The sequence below is a fragment of the Zerene cesonia genome, chromosome 28, assembly GCF_012273895.1.
Source record: "Zerene cesonia ecotype Mississippi chromosome 28, Zerene_cesonia_1.1, whole genome shotgun sequence".
NCBI classification, from domain to species: Eukaryota; Metazoa; Arthropoda; class Insecta; order Lepidoptera; family Pieridae; genus Zerene; species Zerene cesonia.
In genome coordinates, this window is record NC_052129.1 from 2484622 (window position 1) to 2507722 (window position 23101).

Sequence of the window (23101 nt, forward strand, 5' to 3'; positions counted from 1 at the left end):
AGTATTATGACATGCAATGAAAACTCACCCCTATTCTCCGGGACTCCTTCTCTTTTTATTCTAGTCGCATCGATCGGCTCGTGATCATTTATATCTGTAAAAGATAAAATAAATATTAAATGAATTATAATTAACTACGTGGAATTATGGTTAATTCCCTTTGAATTGAAAAAGATTATTTTCTGACTTTACTGGACACTTCTTATAGAATATTCTTAGCATAACAATTGATTTTAGAACGAAAGTTTAAAAAGTTTTCTTCGGTGGTTCTATCTAGGTATGTCGAAACGAATTTCTGACCCAACATTAGGATGAGCAGATCTGACTGCACACGTGCTATCTTGATTAGTTTTAATGATTATTGGCCGCTATAACCATAGACAATTATCTACAGAATTTGAATTGCTCTAATTTTCTATTACTTATGAATGTCGTAATATAACCTAGATGTACGGAAAGTTGACAGCAAGGCCGAATCAAAATTAAGTATCTACCTATCAATGAATTTTTAATAAATTGTCATTGTCCTTGTAATTCAAATATCTAAGACTCAATTGTTATCCACTTTTGTTAAAGAAGTTTTTTTTCTAATATAATATCTTATTTTGTATAATCTTGTATTTTATCAAGAGGTTCTTAGAACTAACAGCATAACAATTATATAAAGAAAACATTATAATTAAGTCTATATAATGTTCATAATTGTTATTTGCAATACAATATTAAACCTAGACTGTCATTTATATGCAGTGTAAGTATAATATCAGGTGAAAGAAAGCTGACATACAATTAGACAAAAACTTTGGTATGCTTCCTTACCGACAGGAACTCTTACTGGGTCAGTACGCACCCTGCATTCGCTTAGCATCGAACCTACTGACTTAGATTTGATAGACTCGCTTAAAAGGTCTTGGTAACTCTGAGTTGGATTAAGTTGAATTGATAAATATGTTGTGGAATTTTTTTTTTGAATCCTGTTAATTAAAAGCACTACAATTTAAAAAACTGAATTACATCGACATACGTCGAGAAAATACTAAGTATTTTTTTATTTTATTTATTGTATGTATAGGTGTATATACACATATACATATATACATATATAAAATTCTCGTGTCACAATGTTAGTCTCTATACTCCTCCGAAACGGCTTGACCGATTCCTCTGAAATTTGGTAAGCATATTGGGTAGGTCTGAGAATCGGCCAACATCTATTTTTTATCCCGATATTCCTACGGGATACGGACTTACGCGGGTGAAACCGCGGGGCGCAGCTAGTATATACATAAAACACAAGTATGTATGTCAGTATGTTAAGTTAATGTTTAAACACTGACTTTCGCTTTTTTAAATATATTGAATTTACTCATTGCGGCTTGTAAATATACGTTCAAGTTTTTATAGCGCTTATATCGGTTGTGAATAAACTATTTTCAACCGACGTTCCCAAAAACGAAGGTGATTCTTAATATGTTATTTTTATTATTTGTTGAACTGATGGAATACTTTTTTTAATATTTTGTGTTTGGTAGTATGCCATTGTCAGAATATGGAGAGGAGACCAAGGTCCCTCCTCCTCAGGGACGTTGGTGACACCAAAAACTGTATAACAATTTCTAGTTAGTTATGCAACATATATACGAATATTTACGAACTGAATTATATTTCTCTTTTTAAGTAGATTCTATGTCGAAAGCATTTTCCATACTTGATCCATGAAATGATGCAAGCGTAAACGAGATAGATAATATGCACCTATTTCCCTTTTATAAGTGGGAGAGAGATAAAAAACTATGTCACTGGGTGAAGTCGTTGCACTTAGAAACACGCGCAACAGGCGTAAGTGATGATATTGTGATATCGGAATTTGATATTTATTATAAAGGAGTATATGACAATGTAATTTATAGGTTCTGTAAACTGTACAGTAAATAATGTTTGGATTAGCAAGGTCTTTTATACAGTGAATGCTAGTTTTTAGTGAGATATTGGATATAAGAGCTTTATTGATTATTAATTGCCATTTTTAATTCATGTTAAATTGAAAATTAACCGATTCATTGAGTCATGTAAGCTTATAAAAGCTCTAAATACTGCTTTCTTGATTTATAGCGCTTAGCGAGTCTAAATATTATAGCGCTATTTGTAAGGATGTTTTATAATTACGAAAAAACTATATTTTCAGTTAATTGTTAATTTAATGTAATGACATCAACGTTAATAAATGAATATCCTATTTGGAATAGTTATTGGTTCGTTAATCCGTTATATTTTTTACAAAACAACAGAATATTAAAACCATTCAGAATAGCCAAGTAAAGATATCAAGTAGGATTGTCAGTTTACATATCGGTTGATTTTTCATAATAAAATTATGAATATATGCTTTTTTGTCAAGCAAAAATATATTTCACATCCTTATTATAAATAACATTTTGCATCTTCTCTTTAGCCAAAGCTGTGTGTGTGAACGAGTCAGCAAATAACTCATGGAAACAATTGACTTTTACGATTCTGACCCAAAACCCTTTACGGCAAACTTGAATGAAATACGCGACAAAACATGAGACTTTTTGTATGTATGTTATGTTCAGACATTAGTAATGCTTAAATTACATGTTCCCTTGTGATATGGGAATATATTTACTTTGTATATCTAATCGATTTTTTAGGGGCGACTTTTAAGTTATCGAGACTTTAGTATCCTAGGATTTGGGTTTGAACCTAGAAATATTTATATCTACGCACATGCCTTAATTACTGCTTAAGACTGCTCTTTGGGTTTGGATGGGTTTTGGATCCAATGATAGTTCTGCTTTTGCCAACTAAAGCGAACGCATTTAAAGAAGTATAAAAGAATCAAAAATTTGTCACTTTTACATTATTAAAATATCACAATCTAACGCAACGCGTCCGACACGATGTCGCAACGATATATAGTTAGTCGCATTGTGTAAATGTTGCGTCCCGGCCATTATGTGATTTTAATCGTGAGAGATTTTTTTGCGAAACGCAAATATTTTTCACCTATAAGCGTTTCGTCGAATGCGAAATCGTGTTTACGACATTTGAAGCTAACCGATGGAAGTTTAAGAAAACTTAGCTTTTTCATTTCCATTGGAATTTTTGCTCCAACTTCCCTCATTAAATATTAAACTAGACGTTCGTTCCGACTCTGGCCGGATATCAAGATTCCTTTTTTATCCCAAGAGAGCACTTAATCGGGATAAAAAGTATCCTATCACCCAAGTGAGCTCATACCCTGTCTGTATACCAAATTTTATCAAAATCCGTTCAGTAGTTTCAGCGTGATTGACGGACAAGCATCCAAACAATCAAACACATTCATAAATATTAGTATTATAGTGATTATCTCTTTTTTATTTACTTTATTTTCAAAAATACATGGTAAACGAATCTGATAACTTAATCGAAATGGTCAAAAATTATTTTCATTATTCTTTTAGTCCTCCTTACAATAAACTAATATACAAATTGATCTCGAGGCGGGATTCGAACCCGCGTCTTTTTGCCAAACCGTAGCAACGGCTAGCCTCTCAGCCCGTGATCCCGCCACAGTAATTGAATTTCTATTCTTACAAAATTTCTCATTTATAAAGCATTTCAATGCTATAAAACTAAAAATTATAATATTTATTAATCATAATAATTAATTTAATATACCTATACTATACTTAATCAACCGTTTGACCACCTCCTTGGTACAGTGGTTAACGCGTGAGCGTAGAACCGAGGGGTCCTGGGTTCAATTCCCGGTGGGGACGCACAAAAAAAAATGTCTTGGTATGATAGGACACAGAAGGCTGATCACCTACTTGTCCGTAAAGAAAATCGATCAGTGAAACAGATGTATATCATCTGCCCCATACCCCACTAGGGGACACGGGACTTCACTTTTATACTTAATCAAACAATATTACTACAAGATATTAATTAAACAAACAATATATACGAAAGGCTTGTTATCTAAGATGATAAACGGAACAAGGTCGTCCAATCACTTAGAAAGCCTCCTGAAAACCGGTATCACTCAAGTTACTGGACCGATTTTGAAATGTTTCGAATCACAACTCATTATAAGAGAATGTACGCTAGGCTTATTCTTTAACCCTAAAATCAACCTAGTGCTCATAATGGGCATAAGGTGGACATTTTAGACACGGAATAAATTATATTGTGAGTCATCAACGAATATCTTTATAGATCTTGCTATTATTATATAATATGTTGCCGACTATTAGTTTTTAATTGTGAAGTGTTAATTGTGTGGATATAGTATATATACCTACTAATATTAAATGCGATAGTAACTCCGTCTGTCTCTTCTTCGCGCCTAAACTTCTGAACCGATTTCGATAGGAGCTTGAGACCCGAGAAAGGAAATTTCGGATCATCTATTTTAGCATATAATTAGCATAGCAAAGGACATTATACTATCTGATAAAAAGAATTTGGAAAAACCCAAAAACCGCTGCAACGGTTTTGATAAAACTTCGAAACTATACAATTTCAGCGTAAATTTAGACTATTTTTTGTCCAAATTAAGCGGCTATGCTGTTACTATGATTCTAGCTATTGCAAGGAAACCGTGTGAAACCAGGCGACTTGCTAGTATTATTATAATGGTTTACGAACATCCGGATTGTAAAATCGTCAAGGATGACCAGGTTTTATCTCATATCATAGAATGTGAGTCATCAGGATGTTAGGTCATTAATCTATTTTTATTTAAAAAAATATAAATAAAATACCAATCTAGTGTATTGTTTAATAAGTGAAGATTTATATATTTTAATTACTTTAAATTTACATAATGCTGATGAATAAGTAATGGAGTAATTAAAATTGTTAATATTAAATATAAAATAGAAAACTGTTGTTCGTATATTTTTAAAACTAAAAACTATATCATCATAATTGGTGAAACACGCGTGTACAATATTAACGTTTGCGTTAACGTCTAAATGGCTCGTCGGAATTTGATGAAACTTTTTATCATCCTAAACAAACTTTAAATCATGCTAAACAATTTTGCTTTTTCGTAGATTACTGAATGGATAGTAAATTCGTTCTTACTTTGTATTTATGCAGCTGTTCAGTATTGACAGAGAAACGTATATACACTTTCACTATTTTGCCATAGTAGCAATTATAATTTTATTAGTAAGTCATTTTATTAGTAATATAGCCAGGGTACGTCTAATCAATTAATAATCATAATGTGATTGGATAGGGGTAGCTTATTACATAAAAACTTTATTATCATATAATTAGGACTCTAATTATATGATTTAAATTGACAGATAAACTAAACAGATCATATCCCGAACCTGTGAGACCGGCCTTATATATTTTAAATCAAAATTACATACTTCAAAAAAGTGATAGTTCACAAATTACGTTACCGTAAGTTTCGAAACGGTTACGTCAGAATTGATAAAATTATTGCATGATGTAGAGCGGATACGGTTACAAGTGAACTCTAGTTAAGGTTAGCACTAAGTAAATAGCTTCAATAATATTAGAATCAAATAATTATCTACTTAAAAACTGTAAGTAATATAACTTAAGTGTCTCAACTAAGTTATCTAATTACTTTCGTAACTTATTTCTTTTAAAATTAAATAGCGCTTTATATAATGCCCGAAAATGACTATTTCTGATAAAACTATAGTGACTGATATTATATATATATTTATTCGTTTGTTTGTCTTTCTTTCACGTTACGGAAAAAATATGAATTTAATTCAATTAAAATAATTTTCTTTAATTTTCACGACGTAATTTTTCAAACATCATACATATTCTACAACGAATATTCACGTTCTTGCTATCCCTTTTCCACTCTACTCTTTCTTCACTGAGTGACAGAGACGCAAATACAATTCTAAATATCGTCTCACAGAATACATAATTACATGGGAAGTAGGGAGCCCACTTACGGTCGTTTGCATATATTAATATTTCATATACTAGTGTTTCGTTTCAACTGTTGTGTGAAAAAAACAATGGCATTAATAAAAAAGGTTCACACACACAGTAAAAGATATGTGAGATTCAGGAAAAAATCGATTTATAATCATCATTATCATCAGGAGCCCTGTAATAATGCACTGCAGGGTCATAGCTTCCTGTGTTGGTTCGGGACTGAATCCACGGTGGCCAAGTGCGAGTTGGCAGATGCCGTCGAGCTTTTGATTTTCGTATGTTGGATTCCTCAAGAGATTAACCTTTACCGTTTTCCACTAGTAATATATATATATATATATATATAGCTTGAAAAATCAATTTATTTCTTACTCGCTCTTCCAGTCTCGCAGTCTCGAATCCCCCACTTTTTTGTTGAAGTCCGATGTTCCAACCACTGAGCCATAACAGTTACATAGTTTGTTATTCAGGTAAAATAATGCTATTAGAAAAACGATGACAAGAATATTTTTATTTAAGATTTTTATCCCTACTGATCTTATAAATGTTAAAAAACTTTATATATGTACATTATAAGGTTTTCACCCCTAAACCGCTGAATTTCCAACCGATTTCGATTTAAAAATTTGTTACAGATATAAACTAAATATTTAGTTGGGACTACTTTTTTATGAAGACATCACTTCACATTGAAACAGGCATATTTTACAAAATAAAAACCCGCACGCTTTTTTTAACTCATAGCTAAGATTTTTACCATTTGCATACCATCGCTATAAATTAGCTATGAATAAATAATATAAATAATGTTTCTATCTTACTTTCACTATCATAAACAGAACTAAAAACGATAACAATAAAAGAATTTAAACTCCAAAGAAAGTGAGAATCGGTGAAAGTAAAGAATCCACTCCCAAAATTTTTTCACACGCCCAAAGCGATAAGTGATATTGTACTATTATGTTTACGTCTAATGTAATAAGATAGGCATGGCGAAATGGTTAGCACATTTCGCTGTAGCAAGTCTCAGGTTCATGAAAACTTTTTTTATTCATACTTTTGGGTATACTACATACACCCTTACAATCTTTCGTGTTTATAATGCAGTAGCGGTTCGCCCTGGCTTCGCCTGTACATATAGCTTTCAAGGATCATGTATAAAAACAACTCTGGAAGAGATTTTCTAAATATGTTCTGTAGATCTAGAGATCTCTAAATTAGAAAAGAAATTCAAATTTATGTAACCTCTATAGCCTATAATACCTATATAACCTCTTATTCTACCAATATCTATATAAATACTAGCTGCACCCGGCAAACGCTGTTCTGCCTTACTCTTATCGTTTAGTTGTATGAAAAATAGATGTTAGCCGATTCTCAGACCTACCCAATATGCTTAACAAATTTCAGAGGAATCGGTCAAGCCGTTTCCGTGGAGTATAAAGACTAACATTGTGACACGAGAATTTTATATATAAGAAGATAGTTACTGGTAGAATATTGATAAGCATATGCTGTTTAAATACGGTTTTATTATATAAAATCTTTAAAAATTATGCTCGTAAACTTTCTTATTTTATAGCTAAAGAAGATAGTGGTTTGACCTTCTGTTGAAGTAAATTATGTAGAAAAATTCTTTATGTAAACTATTGTTAAATATATTTCACCGTGTGTGCTTATATGGAACGAATCTTAACTAATCGATTTTGTTTAGTTATAAAGATTTATGCCGTTGTACACATTGCGTATTTAAAACTGATTTACAAATGTATGCGTAGTACTATTGTTCGTAGACTCAATGAGCGCTCCTCACTTCTTAAATAATATGTGTGAACAAAATTAACATAATATACGAGTTACATTTAAAATACTACGAACATTTTACTTTCCACATATTATTATAATATATACAAACTTTTTCTCAATTATTTGAAAGCGAAACGTGTGGAATGTTATTCGACATTTTGCAAAGAAAGTTCTATATTCAAAATCGAATCACATTCGCAATCTGCGTTCGAAATTTAAATTAGGTAAAACAGATCACGTCTGTGATGAATGAAATTCTTTAGAAAACTATTCGATTGATTTCGGAAAATACATTTTATTCTCGTGCAATAAAATGCTAATTTCTGTATCCTTTAATTTATAGAATTATACAAGTCCGCGATGTATTTTTAACTTTGTTTTTTTTTTTTATAAGGCTTCAATTTCGGTGGCACATCTGCAGACCAAGTGACGAATGTCAAGTATAGGCTATCGATTATAGAATCATTATTTTAGGACACTTTCATCAGGGGTCAATGGCGTCATGGTGAAAGATTATTTACATAATTTTAAACGAATCGTGGATGATTTATCAATAGTCATTAAACAATTATTGCAAAATATATAAAACATCATGGTTATTTGTAAATTCTTAAAGTTTTATGCTTTTTTTTATTAATTTCTTCATTAAATAGCTGTGACCAAAAAAGAATATCATTTTGAGTAAATTGTTTACTTCAAGTTTATAATTTAATCCATCAGTATAAAACTGGACACGTTAATAATGAAAAGGTTACAGATTTACCGCAGATATAGCCAGATCTTGACCTACATTACTGTAATACAATTATTGACTACTTATGAAGACGATGGTACAACAATAATTATGCAATGATTTTTTTTTTTGAAAAATAATTCTTCCGACTTACATAAAATAAAATTTAATAGAGATTTTCAGGAAAACATTAACCGCTTCATCAGTAAACAGCTAAAAAATAACAAGTTACAAAACCATTTTTTTAACACGAAACAATTTTTTATTGTTATCTGTTGTCAGACACGTGACGAGAGAAAACAACCTGTATTCGCGCCCGAATTCAAATTTAGAACCTGTTTCGCGCGCTTTTCACTTGACCCCCTTTGCGTTCATTCTGTCCTCTTCACACGTACCTCACTTTCGATTTTGATAGTCTGTGAATAACTGTTTTATTGTTTGTACAGACCGATGAAAGGTAACTAAACGATTGGAAACAGTTGCTTTTGATGTATTGCTTACCTTTTTTATATCATAACCAGCCAGTTCACAAGAATTATAATCTTTTTTTTTTTGTAAAAACGCTTAAAACTATTTGTTTAATAGGTACCATTACCATAGAAAGCCTATTAATTCTATGTATACCATAGAAACGGTTCTAAGGTCATTAAAAATATCTTTCTAGAAATAATTTAAAAAAAATCTCAATTGATGTTCATTACATTAAAATTAACATAATAAATATTACAGATAACCTTTCTAAATGTCAACCACAACAACCTACCGTAATTATTAAGTGTGTTAGATGCTCGCTTTATTTTACCCACGTTTTAAACACGTACGTAACTACCGCATTAAAAATAATGCTCTGTAATTAAAAATATTTTAATGTTTCACCACAGATTAAAAATTCCAATATAATTAAATATCAGAAACGCTTGCGAATTTTATTCTTTACCGCACTTTTGGCGGTTATAAAAAGCATTTTTTTTTGAGGATATAGGCGTATTTTTTTAAATAAACATGACAGTAGATGCTTAAAAATTACAGATTTTTTTACATAAAATCCTTTTAAATCGAAATAAAGGTTTTGATAAATTACATTAAATTGTTACTTCTATGTCGTAATAAAATATCTGAGATGTTACCTTCACATTAAGAACACAATAATTTATTAGCCGCGGATGACACTTCAAGTAAATTATGTTTTCCTAGTACTTGGGTATTATGAATCTAAATAACCAATAGATTTTTAAATACTAATCTTTTGTAAATAACAAATTAAATAATTAATTCCATACATAACAATATAGTGTGATAATATTTATCCAATAAAAATACGTTTAATGAACAAATAATAAATCTATATTAACAGATAACTAGTCATTTTAAAAAAACAAAAAATATTTATACAAGTGTAGTTAAAAATGTAAAAGTACATAATTGCAATTTTTAGGATTATATATGTATATTTATATCATTTAATAATCGTACTAATATTATAAATGCGAAAGTTTGTAAGGATGTGTGTGTGTTTGTCGCACTTTAACGCATGCGAAATTGTGTTTGTTTGTCTTCCTTTCACGTAGCTATGAATCAATCGTGATATGATTCTTGTGTTGTAGATAGGTAGGAGGCTGGGTACAAGGGCTATTTTTAGCGTATACCATTTTATTACCATGGAAATTTTCACGGAGATTTTCTAGTGATTTCGTTGAGAATTTCTATAAAAAACACCATAGTTAGTCAAGCTCTCACTTAGAACTGGTCTCGTCTACACAATTATCCTCACCAATAGACGTGTCAAAAATCCGGTCGGCATTTCAAAAAATTAAATAAAATTTCACGTTCCCGATATAAATAGCGCCATAGCAATAAATGACCTCGAAAGAACCTTACTTTCTATACAGAAACTGGTATTAATTTCCTGCTCCGACTCGTGCTATATTATTTAACACACCTACATAAATATTAATTCTGCGGCATACCAAAATGTTATGATAAAATTCGCTGTGATTTTCCACATTTTGTTCGGGATCGAATTTTTTGACAGTCTTTCAAAAAAGAGGAAAAATTCGGCGGTATTTTTTGTATTTGTTGCCTCGCACCTCTTTACAGGGTGAACCGATTTTGATGATGCCGTGTGGACCGCGGTGCCGTCCGTGGTGATTTATGTATTTATTATTTAAGGCTATTCTTTGATAGAAGCTTTTTATTTATTCACTCTGAGGGACAAAATCTTGTTTCCCATAAAAATAATAAATGCTTACGATATTACCTAAAAAAAATATATGTATATATTCATATATATATATATATAAAATAACCATGGTCTTTGAAAGATATTTTTATAAGCCTCGCCTTAAACTAATGCAATATTTATGTACACAAAACACGGTATTAAACATAAATTAACTGGCCAATAGATGTAAATAAATTAAATTCTTATACTATTACGTAATATGCATAGGTTCAGGCTTGGCAAAAGAATTCTAATAAAAGTTATTTCCTGCATTAGAATGCTAATTCCATATCAAATATTGTTAACTAGCTTTTGCCCGCGGCTTCGCACGCGTTTAATTTGGACTTAAATCCCTACCCTCCGTTTTCTATGTTATGATACATATAAACAATCCACTTGAACTATCTATTAAAAAGAACCTCTATCAAATCTGTCTGTTATTTTTATACAGACACTCAGACGGCGGGAAGAGACTTGGTGTTTTATGCTATGATATCACGATTATGCTATCACGTTTTAGCTTTAACTTAACGATTTAATACAGCAAATATTTTCTTCAAATCTCTTTCTATATTTGCATTACAAAATTTATTTCCAATGTGTTAAAGCCCGTTAAATAAATAAAATCATTTCCATTTTCCCACAATGTCGTTTCAAACAAACAACCATTCCTTCCCCAATCACCAAAACATGAACGAACACACTCAAACCCAAAACACACGTTCTAGAATGATCTGTCCAAATCATAAAAGTATACCGAATTGCTCAAATCTGCAGCTCAGTTGACGTAATCAGTGTATACCGCAATATTACGATACCGTTTCATACCGTTACCCTCTCGTGTTGACCACGATGTGTTATCATCAACATTCTACACTAATAAATAAATCAGACATTATATGTAATACACTGACACGGCATTGTTTATATACTTATTACCGTGACGTTTTAAAGCAGTACTAATTCCAGTGTGTAAATGATGGTACTAGACGTTTATGGCTCTGTATTTTATACCACTCTTGATGGAAAAATAAATATAAAGATAAGGGGTATTGAAAATAGAGAAGTCACCTCCATATTGTGAAAATTCGAGGAATTTGATCGCATTGGCTATCGCTATGTCTATGTCTATGTCTAAATGTCAGACCCAAATCTCGTAAAGTTCACTTCATTTTATAAAGAAAAGAAATTTACATTTAACCAGCTTACATTTCAGTTGAAACATTGTGTTTAAACTTAACCATACATATATGTTTACCAATCTAATTTCATCAATGTATTTACTTCTAGAAAAATTAATTTAATGCTAGTAACAATATCTTGCTCCAGCGAGAAGTAGAAGCGTGTAATCCCTTGATACTTTGATAACAACCACAAAGCCCAGGTGCACTGAGTCATATCCGAGTGTCTTTTCATACAAAGCTGATGATTTCTTGATGATACTTTGTCAATATCTACTTGGCTTGTGGTATTGAGCAACGCGATAAGCGATTAAAATGAATGTTACAGACTATTTTTTCATATATGTTTATGAATACATATTAAAGCGTGAGTTTCTCTTCATCTGAGATGATTTTGGAAAAATTATTAACATAAGTACAGTTTGTTAGAGCTGTATCTGTAACAATGTTAGATAAATCTCCAGCGAACCTCTTTATTATCATTTGATCAAAACCTCTCTCATCTCACAAGATTTACTCCTTTTGATAGATTTAATATTGTTATTCTAATGTAATGATATATTATATAGATGTATCATTATAAATACATTTTTGAGATAAGTTTTCTCAATTTTATACACCAAAGGACCTTTCCTTATTATTTAATATCTTATTATCGCTACGGTTTAGCAAAAAACGTGTGTTCGAATCTCGCCTCGTGATCGAATTTTTTCCATTCTTTCAAAATTTTATAAAGCACTACCTACGCCCCGCGGTTTCTAAGTAAAGTAAGTCTATATCCCATAGGAATACCGGGATAAAAAGTTGCCTATATTTTATTCCAGTTGTCCAGCTGTCTACGTACCAAATTTCATTGCAACCGGTTCAGTAGTTTTTACGAAAAAGAGCTACAAACACACACACACATCCTTACAAACTTTCGCATTTATAATATTAGTAGAATTAAATCTTATTATCGCTTGCGTTAAGCTTTCACGGTAGCAATATAACCAGACCCTTAGCTCACATACCAATCACTTCATCTTTCATCTATTATAGGTTGGAATGTGGAAGAACTAAGGTATTGGCAATTGCTGTACCGTTGTCATCTGATGCCATATATTCGCAATGAGCGGTGTAATAAAATACATAGCTAAGATGTTTTCTGAAGACAAGGGTTTTTGTTGAATACAAGGAGTTAGTTGCAATGTTTATATGAGTTTATCGATTGTTGAAATATTGAGAAATGAGGTATGAAATTGGAATGTACAAACATAGATAATTTATCTTAAATTTATCGCTACAAAGAGATTTTAATGTGTACATAGAAAAATACCTTATAACAAAGGAATCATTATAGACTCAATAGAACTTGATATAAAGTATGAATCTTATAAATCCTCAATAAAATTAGACTTCTACATCACTAATTATTATATAAAATTCACGTGTCACTGTTAGTTATCATACTCCTCCGAAATGGCTGGACCGATTTTTATACGTACCGTTAATAATATATTAATTAAACTCGCAAACGTCTTCGAGTCTTTTTAGTCATAATTAACACATAATATTTTTTAGATTTCAAGAAATCCAGTACATCGTTTCCTGCTCATATAAATAATCATTCATTATACAAAGAAACTTACAACTCAATTGTACAATGCAAGTTTTTTCCCATTTTACTTCACATCGCAGCTACTTGATCGATTGACAATTGAATTAATTCATTCAAAAAACTCATACTACCGCTGTAATGATAAAGGAATAGTAAAATGCCTGCTTGATTTTATTTGTCCTATTAATTGTAGTTCTTAGACTATTGAATAATCAATCAAAATCTGTAGGGTAGATTAGTGAATACATAACACAAACTCATTGTGAATAGTATAGATAAATAATAATAATAATATTTAACTAAAAATCAAACTACAGATAGACTTAAAAACATTCATATTTTCTTCAGTCTCCATCCAGAATGGAACCAACTACATCTATGTTGTAAAGCATACATACATGTGACGACCAGGGAAACAAGGGAAAAGATTATTAAATAGAAGTGAATTGATAATATTCAGTTTTTAATTTTAAACACCAATTCTTAATCAAAATAATAACAAAAACCCAGTCTATGGAAATTTGTAGTTAAGTTACTTATATTATGACCTTTTACACGACGTTTGCAATTCCAAATATATCTTTTAAAAGAAAATTATACCATTAATAAAAAAACAGCAATACAACTATTTTATATCACTCACAAAGGTGATAAATACCAACAGTTTTTTTGTTTGTCCGACGTTAACACGGAAACGCTGTAACTCAATTAGTTACGCTTCGCTGTAACATGTGGTTGTAACGTGCGCACGCGCATATAAAGCTACAATACCGACTAATTTAATAGTTTTGAAAGTTCTTTTCGAAATTCAAAATCAAAATACATGTGGGAGAACATTCTGAATATGAATGTATTATCTTAATATTAATTATAAGCATATTATTATCTATATCCCAACTAATATTATGCAGTGGAAAGTTTTGATTCGTTTTAATCGGTTTAACGCAAAAAAAGCTCAATCTATTTTAAAAATGTTTTTATCTATTAAACCTACATCGTTATATAATAGTAAAATTTTTACCTCGGGTAAGCACAAAAGGCTAGAATGCAATAATTTATTATAACAAATAAGCAAGTCGTATCAATGAAAATCCGCCAATCATTCGTCTCAGAAGGGTCTAGAATAAATACCAAGGCTGCACAACTGGCCTCGCAAGGTCACAATCAATATTAATTTATTCTTTAGTGAAAAATGCATGTACCAATAATTTAAGGTGGATATTAATTTTAATAAAGCTCGTTGTTTTTGTAAACTTATGACTTTGATGAATATTAATTGGGCTTGATTCTTTTGTGTTTTATCTTTAAAGTTCAATATGCCATTGGATCAATATTTCAATTTATTATAAATTGCGTTTCAAATGTTATTTATCATATAAAACTAAATGATTTTATTGATAAATAAAAATTTGAAAATTAATATTATACGGTTGTATAGATTTTGATGCAATCGTCCTAAAGATAACTCAAGATAAGTGTCAAACTTTGACCACTATCTTGCCCAATCAAAGCTTAACAACATCAATAAATAATTCCATCAAGACAAGAGATATATTTATACGATAAAACATGCCGGTATTACGAGAAAAGGCAGGCGGTAAGCTGTGTTTACTACACACCCAAACTGGTAGAAGGTTCGCGAATAGTACCTGTAAAAGATAAATAAAAATGAGATGCAATTATTTATGAGGCGATAATAATTATCCATACAAGGTATAGGACATCTTCCTGCTTATTTTATCAAAAAGGAAGACATAACATAAAATACCAATTTGTTCGTACAAAAAAGTACTGACAGCAATATAAATAACATCCTGTCTTTCATGAACCTTCGCATGTTTCGTCACATTATAAAACAGCTCAATTGATTTTAGTGAACGCTAGTAGTCTAGATCATTATCAGGGATACAGTTTTATAAGGAAAACAGAACTTGCATACGAATGCACGAAGAAATTGATGTAAAGAGTTTGTTTGTATGTTTGAACGCACTTATCCCAGGAACTACTGGTCCGATTTGAAAAATTATTTTTGTATTAGATAGCCTATTTATTGAGGAAGGCTATAAACTATATATGTACCACGAGCGAAGCCCGGGCGGGCCGCTAGCCTCATATAAACAAGTCGATTTGCATAAACACCTAACACGCTATCGTTCACAACATTTATTCGATTGCTTAAACTACATGGTACTAGAAGTTTTTACGCATTTTTTCGCAAACAGCATTCCCATAGCCGCTATTCGATCGCAATTTCAATGAGTTAAAAAAAACCGTGGTGTAATAATAAACATTATAACCACACGCAACGCGCGTGCGTGATGCGTTTCCGATACACTTGTAACTGATTACTTCCCTTCCTCTTATAGTTATAAAATAACGTAATAGCGTTCAATATTAATCAATTATTTGCAATATTGTTTTAGCATTTTCAGAGGTGAATTCTGTGATAAACAATCAGTGTTATAGATAGAAAGTGTATTCGAGAATTGGTTTTATTGTGTTTGTTGAGTTATAATCATGTGCTGTATATTTACTATATTTATTAAGCCTTGTATTACATAATTATAAGCAGTTACGTTTATATTTGATTTATTTGAGATATGTTAATAGACTATTTTAATATAATAAACCAAAATTAAATTATAAAATACTTATCATAATAAATTTGATATTAATTCATGCAGTATTAAGTAACCATTTATAATTATATTACTAATTCCCATTTATAAGTCTTCGTAACAACTGATACATGAAATGTAATTCCTCTTATTCCAACGAAATACACATATTAAATCTCATATATAAAAATAAATTAATTTATTATTTTTATAATATAATTTAAATTATTATATAAGTTCGGAATTTGAAAAACACCAATATCCGAAGCTTTAAAATAAATAGCAAACAAGAAAAAATGTATCTCAAAGTGTGAATGAATGTGTAATGAAAAATTATGAATAAATTAATGAATCTCAAACAGCAATGCATCATCTTATCGACAATGCTCACGCGCACTGTGGAGCGTGTAACTGCGATGCTATCTGCACGCAATTGCACTTAGCAAATAATGAAGAGCTGTTTGTTTTAAGATAACGCCTTTTATTGTTTATACTGCATTTATATTTTTCACTTTTTATTGTTAAAAACTCGTTTGTATAGAAAGTGAAAAAATACGCTACAACAAGATCGTTCATGAAGCAGGTAATTTTATCTTTCTAGTTGACAATTGGCAATATATTTGTGAACATGTTGCGTTTTTCCCCAATTTTTCTTATATAAATTAACGGTTCCATTATATGGTTCAGAAAAATATTAAGGACAGCCCATTTATTGAGGAAGGCTTTAGGCTATATATGTACCTCGGGCGAAGCCGGGGCGGACCGCTACTCTCTAATAAATCTGCACAAAATTCTAACTACCTACAAAAATTGTCTTCAAATAGTCAAGTTTAATATAACTGCATGTGAAAAAGTAATTGAAATTTAACAAAGAACAATCTTGAGCTTACTTTCATCGTAATTTGTGAGAAACAAAATTTTAGGCTTAATTAATTTTGAGAGAAACGTGAGAAAGTATGTTTGTATTGGCTATTAATGATATAACTTTAATAAAAAAACGTTTTTTATACATATAATTTCTTATCATAATCTTGATTATTGGCAAAATTATATGTTTCGAACATTGCAATTTTGATGTTATATTATTCATTTTTGAAAATTTTATATAAACCACTGAGGTTTTTATGGATCTAGATAAAAAGATAAGAAAAATAACCAATAAGAATAAATCTGCGACCACTTATACATGCTAATTATTTTTATATCATTGAATAAATCAAACTATTAATTAATTGCGTAAATTATAACATAATCACATCTTAATAAGTTTAGCAACATACCTACGTAACTATAAGTGAAAGTCAGTGCATATTGGCCCGGGGGCCAAACAGTCGAAAGTGGCCATTATTTACCTTTAGTAAGACTTGATCTGTTACGATAGAAAGTGAGATAGGTATTGATAACAATAATACACTTTTATACACATGAGTAATGAAACGATGAGACAAAACTAGGATATAAAGTTCAAAGGACTGTTTTCTCAATTAACTTTAAAATATTACCATTCCTCGTATATTTTCCATAATAATTTCTTCCATAATATGTTGGCCATGAGGTCAAATTAATAGAAACGTTGAATGACTCTTTGAGGCAAGATAACTCTATATTAAGATAAATGTGACATATGTTCCAAAAAATTTTATATATATCTTGTTTCTAATATCTACCTACCAGAAGCACGACCTATGCGATTGTTCATGGGAGGTGGTGATCGCTTACCATCAGGCAAACCACCAACACAGTTGCCCGCTGATGGCATTTAAAAAGACAATATCACGAAACTTCCGCTCTAACAACAAAAACCTTGTTACGTGAACCACAATAATAGCTAAAGCCATCTAAAAACCTCTAAAGGCATATTTCTCAACAAATTTCGGGCGGGGTTCGACACGAAAACGTGATAAAGAACGATGATTCTAGAAAACTTTAAAAATTGTTCATCATTATATTCAAATTGTATAAACATTGATGATATAACTGTAAATAATGTAAAATGAACAATTTATTTATTGTCATCATTTAAAAATAACTGAGTTTTACGTTGTCTTATAGATCGATTCTTCGTAAAGTATATTCCTAAGGTATAGATAGCTTATTTATTTTCATTAATGGAATCTTAATTTAAATTATAATTATACAATTAGCAATGCAAGTAAGTACTTGTATGTGGTAGTCGAGCACGCTTCGGCACGAATTGGGCCAGCTCGCACCGGGGAAGTACCACACAGCCACAGAAGACCGGCGTGAAATAGCATTCTGCTGTGTTTCGTTCGGTGAGTGGGGGAGCCGGAGGCCCATATCTTTTTCCTTCCCCTTCCCAATCTTCTCCTTTATTCCTATCGCCAATCCTTTCTTAATCCCTTCCCAATTTTAAATCGGCAATCCATTTGTAGAGGAGTAAGGTCTGTAATCGACTTTACGCCTCTACAAATGTTCATGGGCGGTGGTAGCGCTTACCATCAGGCGTCCCACCAGCTCCATTGCCGACTATGACATAAAAAAAAAAAAAACTTTAGTATGAAAAATTACTCAGTTGATTTTAACAGCAGAAGTGTATTTAGAATAACTATAAATAATTGTTATTTCTCATGTATTTATAAACGATCATGTATTGTTCTTGTATTTTATAAGATATATTTTGTATTATATAAATATCTTTAAAGTGAAATTTAGGCATTTTAACCGACATTCCAAAAACAACATGGGCTCTCATATCGAAGCGATTCTTCGCATGAATCCAATGTTGAATAAATGAAAAAACAATACAAGTTTATACACAGCCAATCATTATGTACTTAATTCAATCCAGAACCTTCGCTTGAAAATGAAAACACACTGACCCTGGCCTACAGTTACCGAAGTCACATATTTCGCAAGTCTACTCGATTTTTGGCACAAAGAACTAAATATTAGACCTTATTTACTTTGTTAAGTAATAAATAATCGTATGTCATTTTAAAATTGACCATTTACGAAACTTATTTAAGAATGTTATAATAATTCAAATTATTTGAGAGGTTATGGCTAATAATGTATTGAGTTCAATAATGTAGTCATATTAATGTACCTGTATCAATATAACTTAAGTTTAAAACAGTTTCACAATAGATAGTAAAAGTGTTTAATTATTGTAAATGTTATAATAGAATATAATAATAAACAGTGAGAGTCAATGGCAATGAAAATTATAAATTACTAGCTGCGCCTCGCGGTTTCACCCGCGTAAGTCTGTATCCCATAGGAATATCGGGATAAAAAGTTGCCTATATGTTATTCCAGCTGTCCAGCTATCTACGTACCAAATTTTATTGCAATCGGTTCAGTAGTTTTTGCGTGAAAGAGCAGCAAACACACACACATCGTTACAAACTTTCGCATTTATAATATTAGTAGAATGTAATTAACATGACAAATGATATACAGAGATATATTTACTACCTAAAATTAAATTAGTTTAATTCCAAGGTTCACAGATTCTCTATAGCTGTTATTTCTATAACGTTCTCAATATTTATCTGCGGTTTAATCATATTTCAAAACGTGGATAAACAGAATAACTCACTAATAATCAACGATCAAATCACGTAGTTTTAATATACCAGCTGCACGCCCCGGCTTCGCCCGTCGTACTATGTCACTCAGTGAAGTTGCAGCTTTCTAATAGTAACAGAATTTTGAAAATAGGTCCAGCAGTTTTTGAGTTAATCCATTACGAACAAACAAACAAGCAACAATACAAATTCTTCCTCTTTATAATATTAATATAGATAGTTAAAATGAATATATATAGTTTAAAATAAAATATACGCTTTAATGTTACTATCAACTATGTAAATTATATCTAAACTCTAATTTACTTTTAGACAGATTATACATAAGAAAAAGATTAATTCTGGCGATCCTAATCAGGATAATAAGATTAACTCATGAAATTATTTTCACCGATCTTTGATAAGGGTGCAAAGATTGACATAAATCTGTCCGTTTAAATGGGTCAAAATTGAGTCTAAGGGAGTTGCTTCCATGCAACAAAAGCATGTAACAAATTCAGTGGCACGAATAAACGGATCATATTCAAGTTTATATCAACACTATCACACTGCTGACTTCATTCGAATAGACAATTAATAATCGCAATTGGAGCATTGTAAATGAATTATTGAAACCATTTTAAAACAGGTTCAAGGCAACATTTGTTGAAGCCTGTTGTTACCAGTTAAACGACTGTTAATGTAATACGTTTGATTATTATTCCGGATTATAATAAACTAGCTGTTCGCCCCGGCTTCGCCCGTGGTACATATATAGTCTATGTTACTCGTGGATAATGTAGCTTTCGAATGGTGAAAGAATTTTTAAAATCCGTCCAGTAGTCTTTGAGTCTATTCATTACAACCAAACAAACAAAGTTTTCCTCTTTATAATATTAGTGTAGATATCTGTTTTAACGTATGAAAGAATTTATTTCATACTAGCTTTCTGCCCGTGATTCTCCCGCTAGAAAGATATCTATACATACCAGGGTAAAACCTATATTTTGTCCTTTCTAAATATTTAACTGCCTCTGTACCAAATTTCTGTTTTCGGTTCAGTAGTTTAAGCTTGAAGAAATAACAGACAGAGTAGGAATTATAGGGTATATAAGAAGGATAAATAACACTTAACAGGCACTAGGGACAAAGACTATAGCGGAGCGGATAAGTATAGTTTATTTCATCACACTAATATTATAAATATGAAAGTTTGTTTATTTGGATGTTTGTCCGTCAATCAATCTGAATTTACTGAACGAAATTTTGATGAAATTTGGTAAACGGCAGGATCTGAGCTGACTTGGGTGATAGGATACATTTATCCCGATTAAATGCTCTCTTGGGATAAAACAGGAATTTTGATATCCGGGCGGAGCCGGGATGAGCTTCTGGTTGGAAATAAGTATCTAGCTACCATTGCATGAGCGGATACGTCCGAATATTATTCATAATCGAGTTTGTATCACGTGATATATATTGTATTATTATGAAATACTATGCAAGAATAAATCAATAAATGCTTTATCGTGCATATCTTAAAAACAGAAGCGAAAAAATAAAAAGCTCGTCCAAGACACGTTCAAATGTCATGTAAATAAAAAATATAAGTTAGTTTTGATATACAGATTTGAAAATAATTAATCCGTGTATCAAAACGTCATAAATGTATAATGTAATATACTCTCTACTAAACAATCTAAATTAATATCATAAAGTGAAAATAATGTATTTCAGTATTAGTCGTTAGAATAATTAACTCGAATTACAAACGCAAAAACATTTAAAACAAAAAAAAAATACGTAAGTATTGCCAAATATGAAAATAATCATTTCCCGATCTGAACACAGACCATATAAATAAAGTAGCCCAACTAACAGTAAGTCTGTCCTTCTGTCCCACCTACATTGATAATTTAATCTAACTGGACCTCGCCTTTTCTTTATTCATTCGAACTATATGCAAATTGCGCGACTACTTGAATATATTATTTATTTTTACATATGGTTATAAATCCTAAATATGCAATAGTCAAAGGCTTGAAGTGAGCAACATTAGTAAATTCGTTTTTTAAATTTTCAAATAGTTATTACTTTTTAAGAATTAATCTTGTGAGTGGCATAAACATAAAAGTTATTATCTATGGTACACAAATTTTCTCACTGATAAAGACTACGAAATTTTACAAGAAACTTAGCAGTTATTTAAGATATTTTACATATCTGTCAAATAGCCGTTAATTTTCAACTTTTTTTTACCAACTTCAAATAAAGAAGAAGGTTCTCAATTCGACAGTTTTGTGTTTAACACAACTTTTTACTTTGTGAACCGGTGAACCGGTTTTGATGATTCTTTGTTTCTTTAAGCCTCCCGTGTGGTCTCGATTTGGTCTAGTTTTTGTAGGCATTTGAGTTTTTCCTTAAAAATAATTAATTCACATGCAATTCTCTAATGAACTTTCTACACACATTACTGTGGTCTCTCAAAAATATATTAAGAAACGTCGTGTGAACACGATTAGGCCTAATTTCTTTGCAATGTAACACGTAAGTCAATTGTGTGCGGTAGGTCATGGGAGTGTGGGGGGAGACCGTTTTTGTAATATACGGATATTCCCACTGGCTAATTAAGTAATAAAAATCACTACATAGTATAAAACAAGGTCGCTCTCCGCCGTCTGTGTGTCTGTATGCTTAGATCTTGAAAATCACGCAACAGATATTGATTGGGTTTTTTATGGATAAAGTGATTCAAGTGGAAGGTTCATACATATAAAATGCTTTTATTGTTTTCTATGTCACAGTCGGTAAGGAGCTGGTGGGTCGCCATAGCGTACTATTCATCATCATCATCATCAATCAGCCCATACAAGTTTCCACTGCTGGGACACAGGCCTATGAGGGTACAGGCCACAATCCACCACGTTGGGCAAATGCGGGTTGGCGAACAATACAATTCATGGCCACTTCTATTTTAAACATTACAATCGATTAACATACATTTGAACGCCAATTAATAATTGTATAATATAATTATAATTAATGTTATTATGAATTTACGTTTCGATACCAACATAACATAATATAATCTTTATGTAACAGCCGGTTGAAATTAATTAGTATATAATAGGAATGTGTATTGTATTTATATGTTTTTAACTCCACAAAATATTAGGAACCTTTTACTTAACACACCTATCAGCTTCAACGTGAAAAGGGCTTCTAGAAAAAGTTCAATTTAATAAATAACTGTTTGAGTTTGATATATTTAATTCAAACTTTGTATACTTATCAATAATCAGAGATAATATGATAATTTGATGAATTTCTCCTCTAATTCTTATCATCATAATTAGGATTATAGGGTAAAATCAAATAAATGCCAGAATTAATTATTAGGTATTATTATATATTAGGTATTATTAAGTGAGACGCGACGCGACGATTTTATCGTCTAAGCGTGCTT

The 23101-nt window shown here is 31.1% G+C and overlaps 1 protein-coding gene across 1 annotated transcript in view; it reads right to left on the bottom strand.

Annotated features, from left to right (window-relative positions):
• The window catches only part of LOC119837692, a 76886-nt gene that overhangs the window by 25143 nt on the left and 28642 nt on the right, over window positions 1-23101 (bottom strand). The window contains exon 2 of the mRNA XM_038363423.1: window positions 29-94. Within this exon, the coding sequence (XP_038219351.1) occupies window positions 29-94 (66 nt within the window). The remainder of the gene's footprint in view (window positions 1-28; window positions 95-23101) is intronic.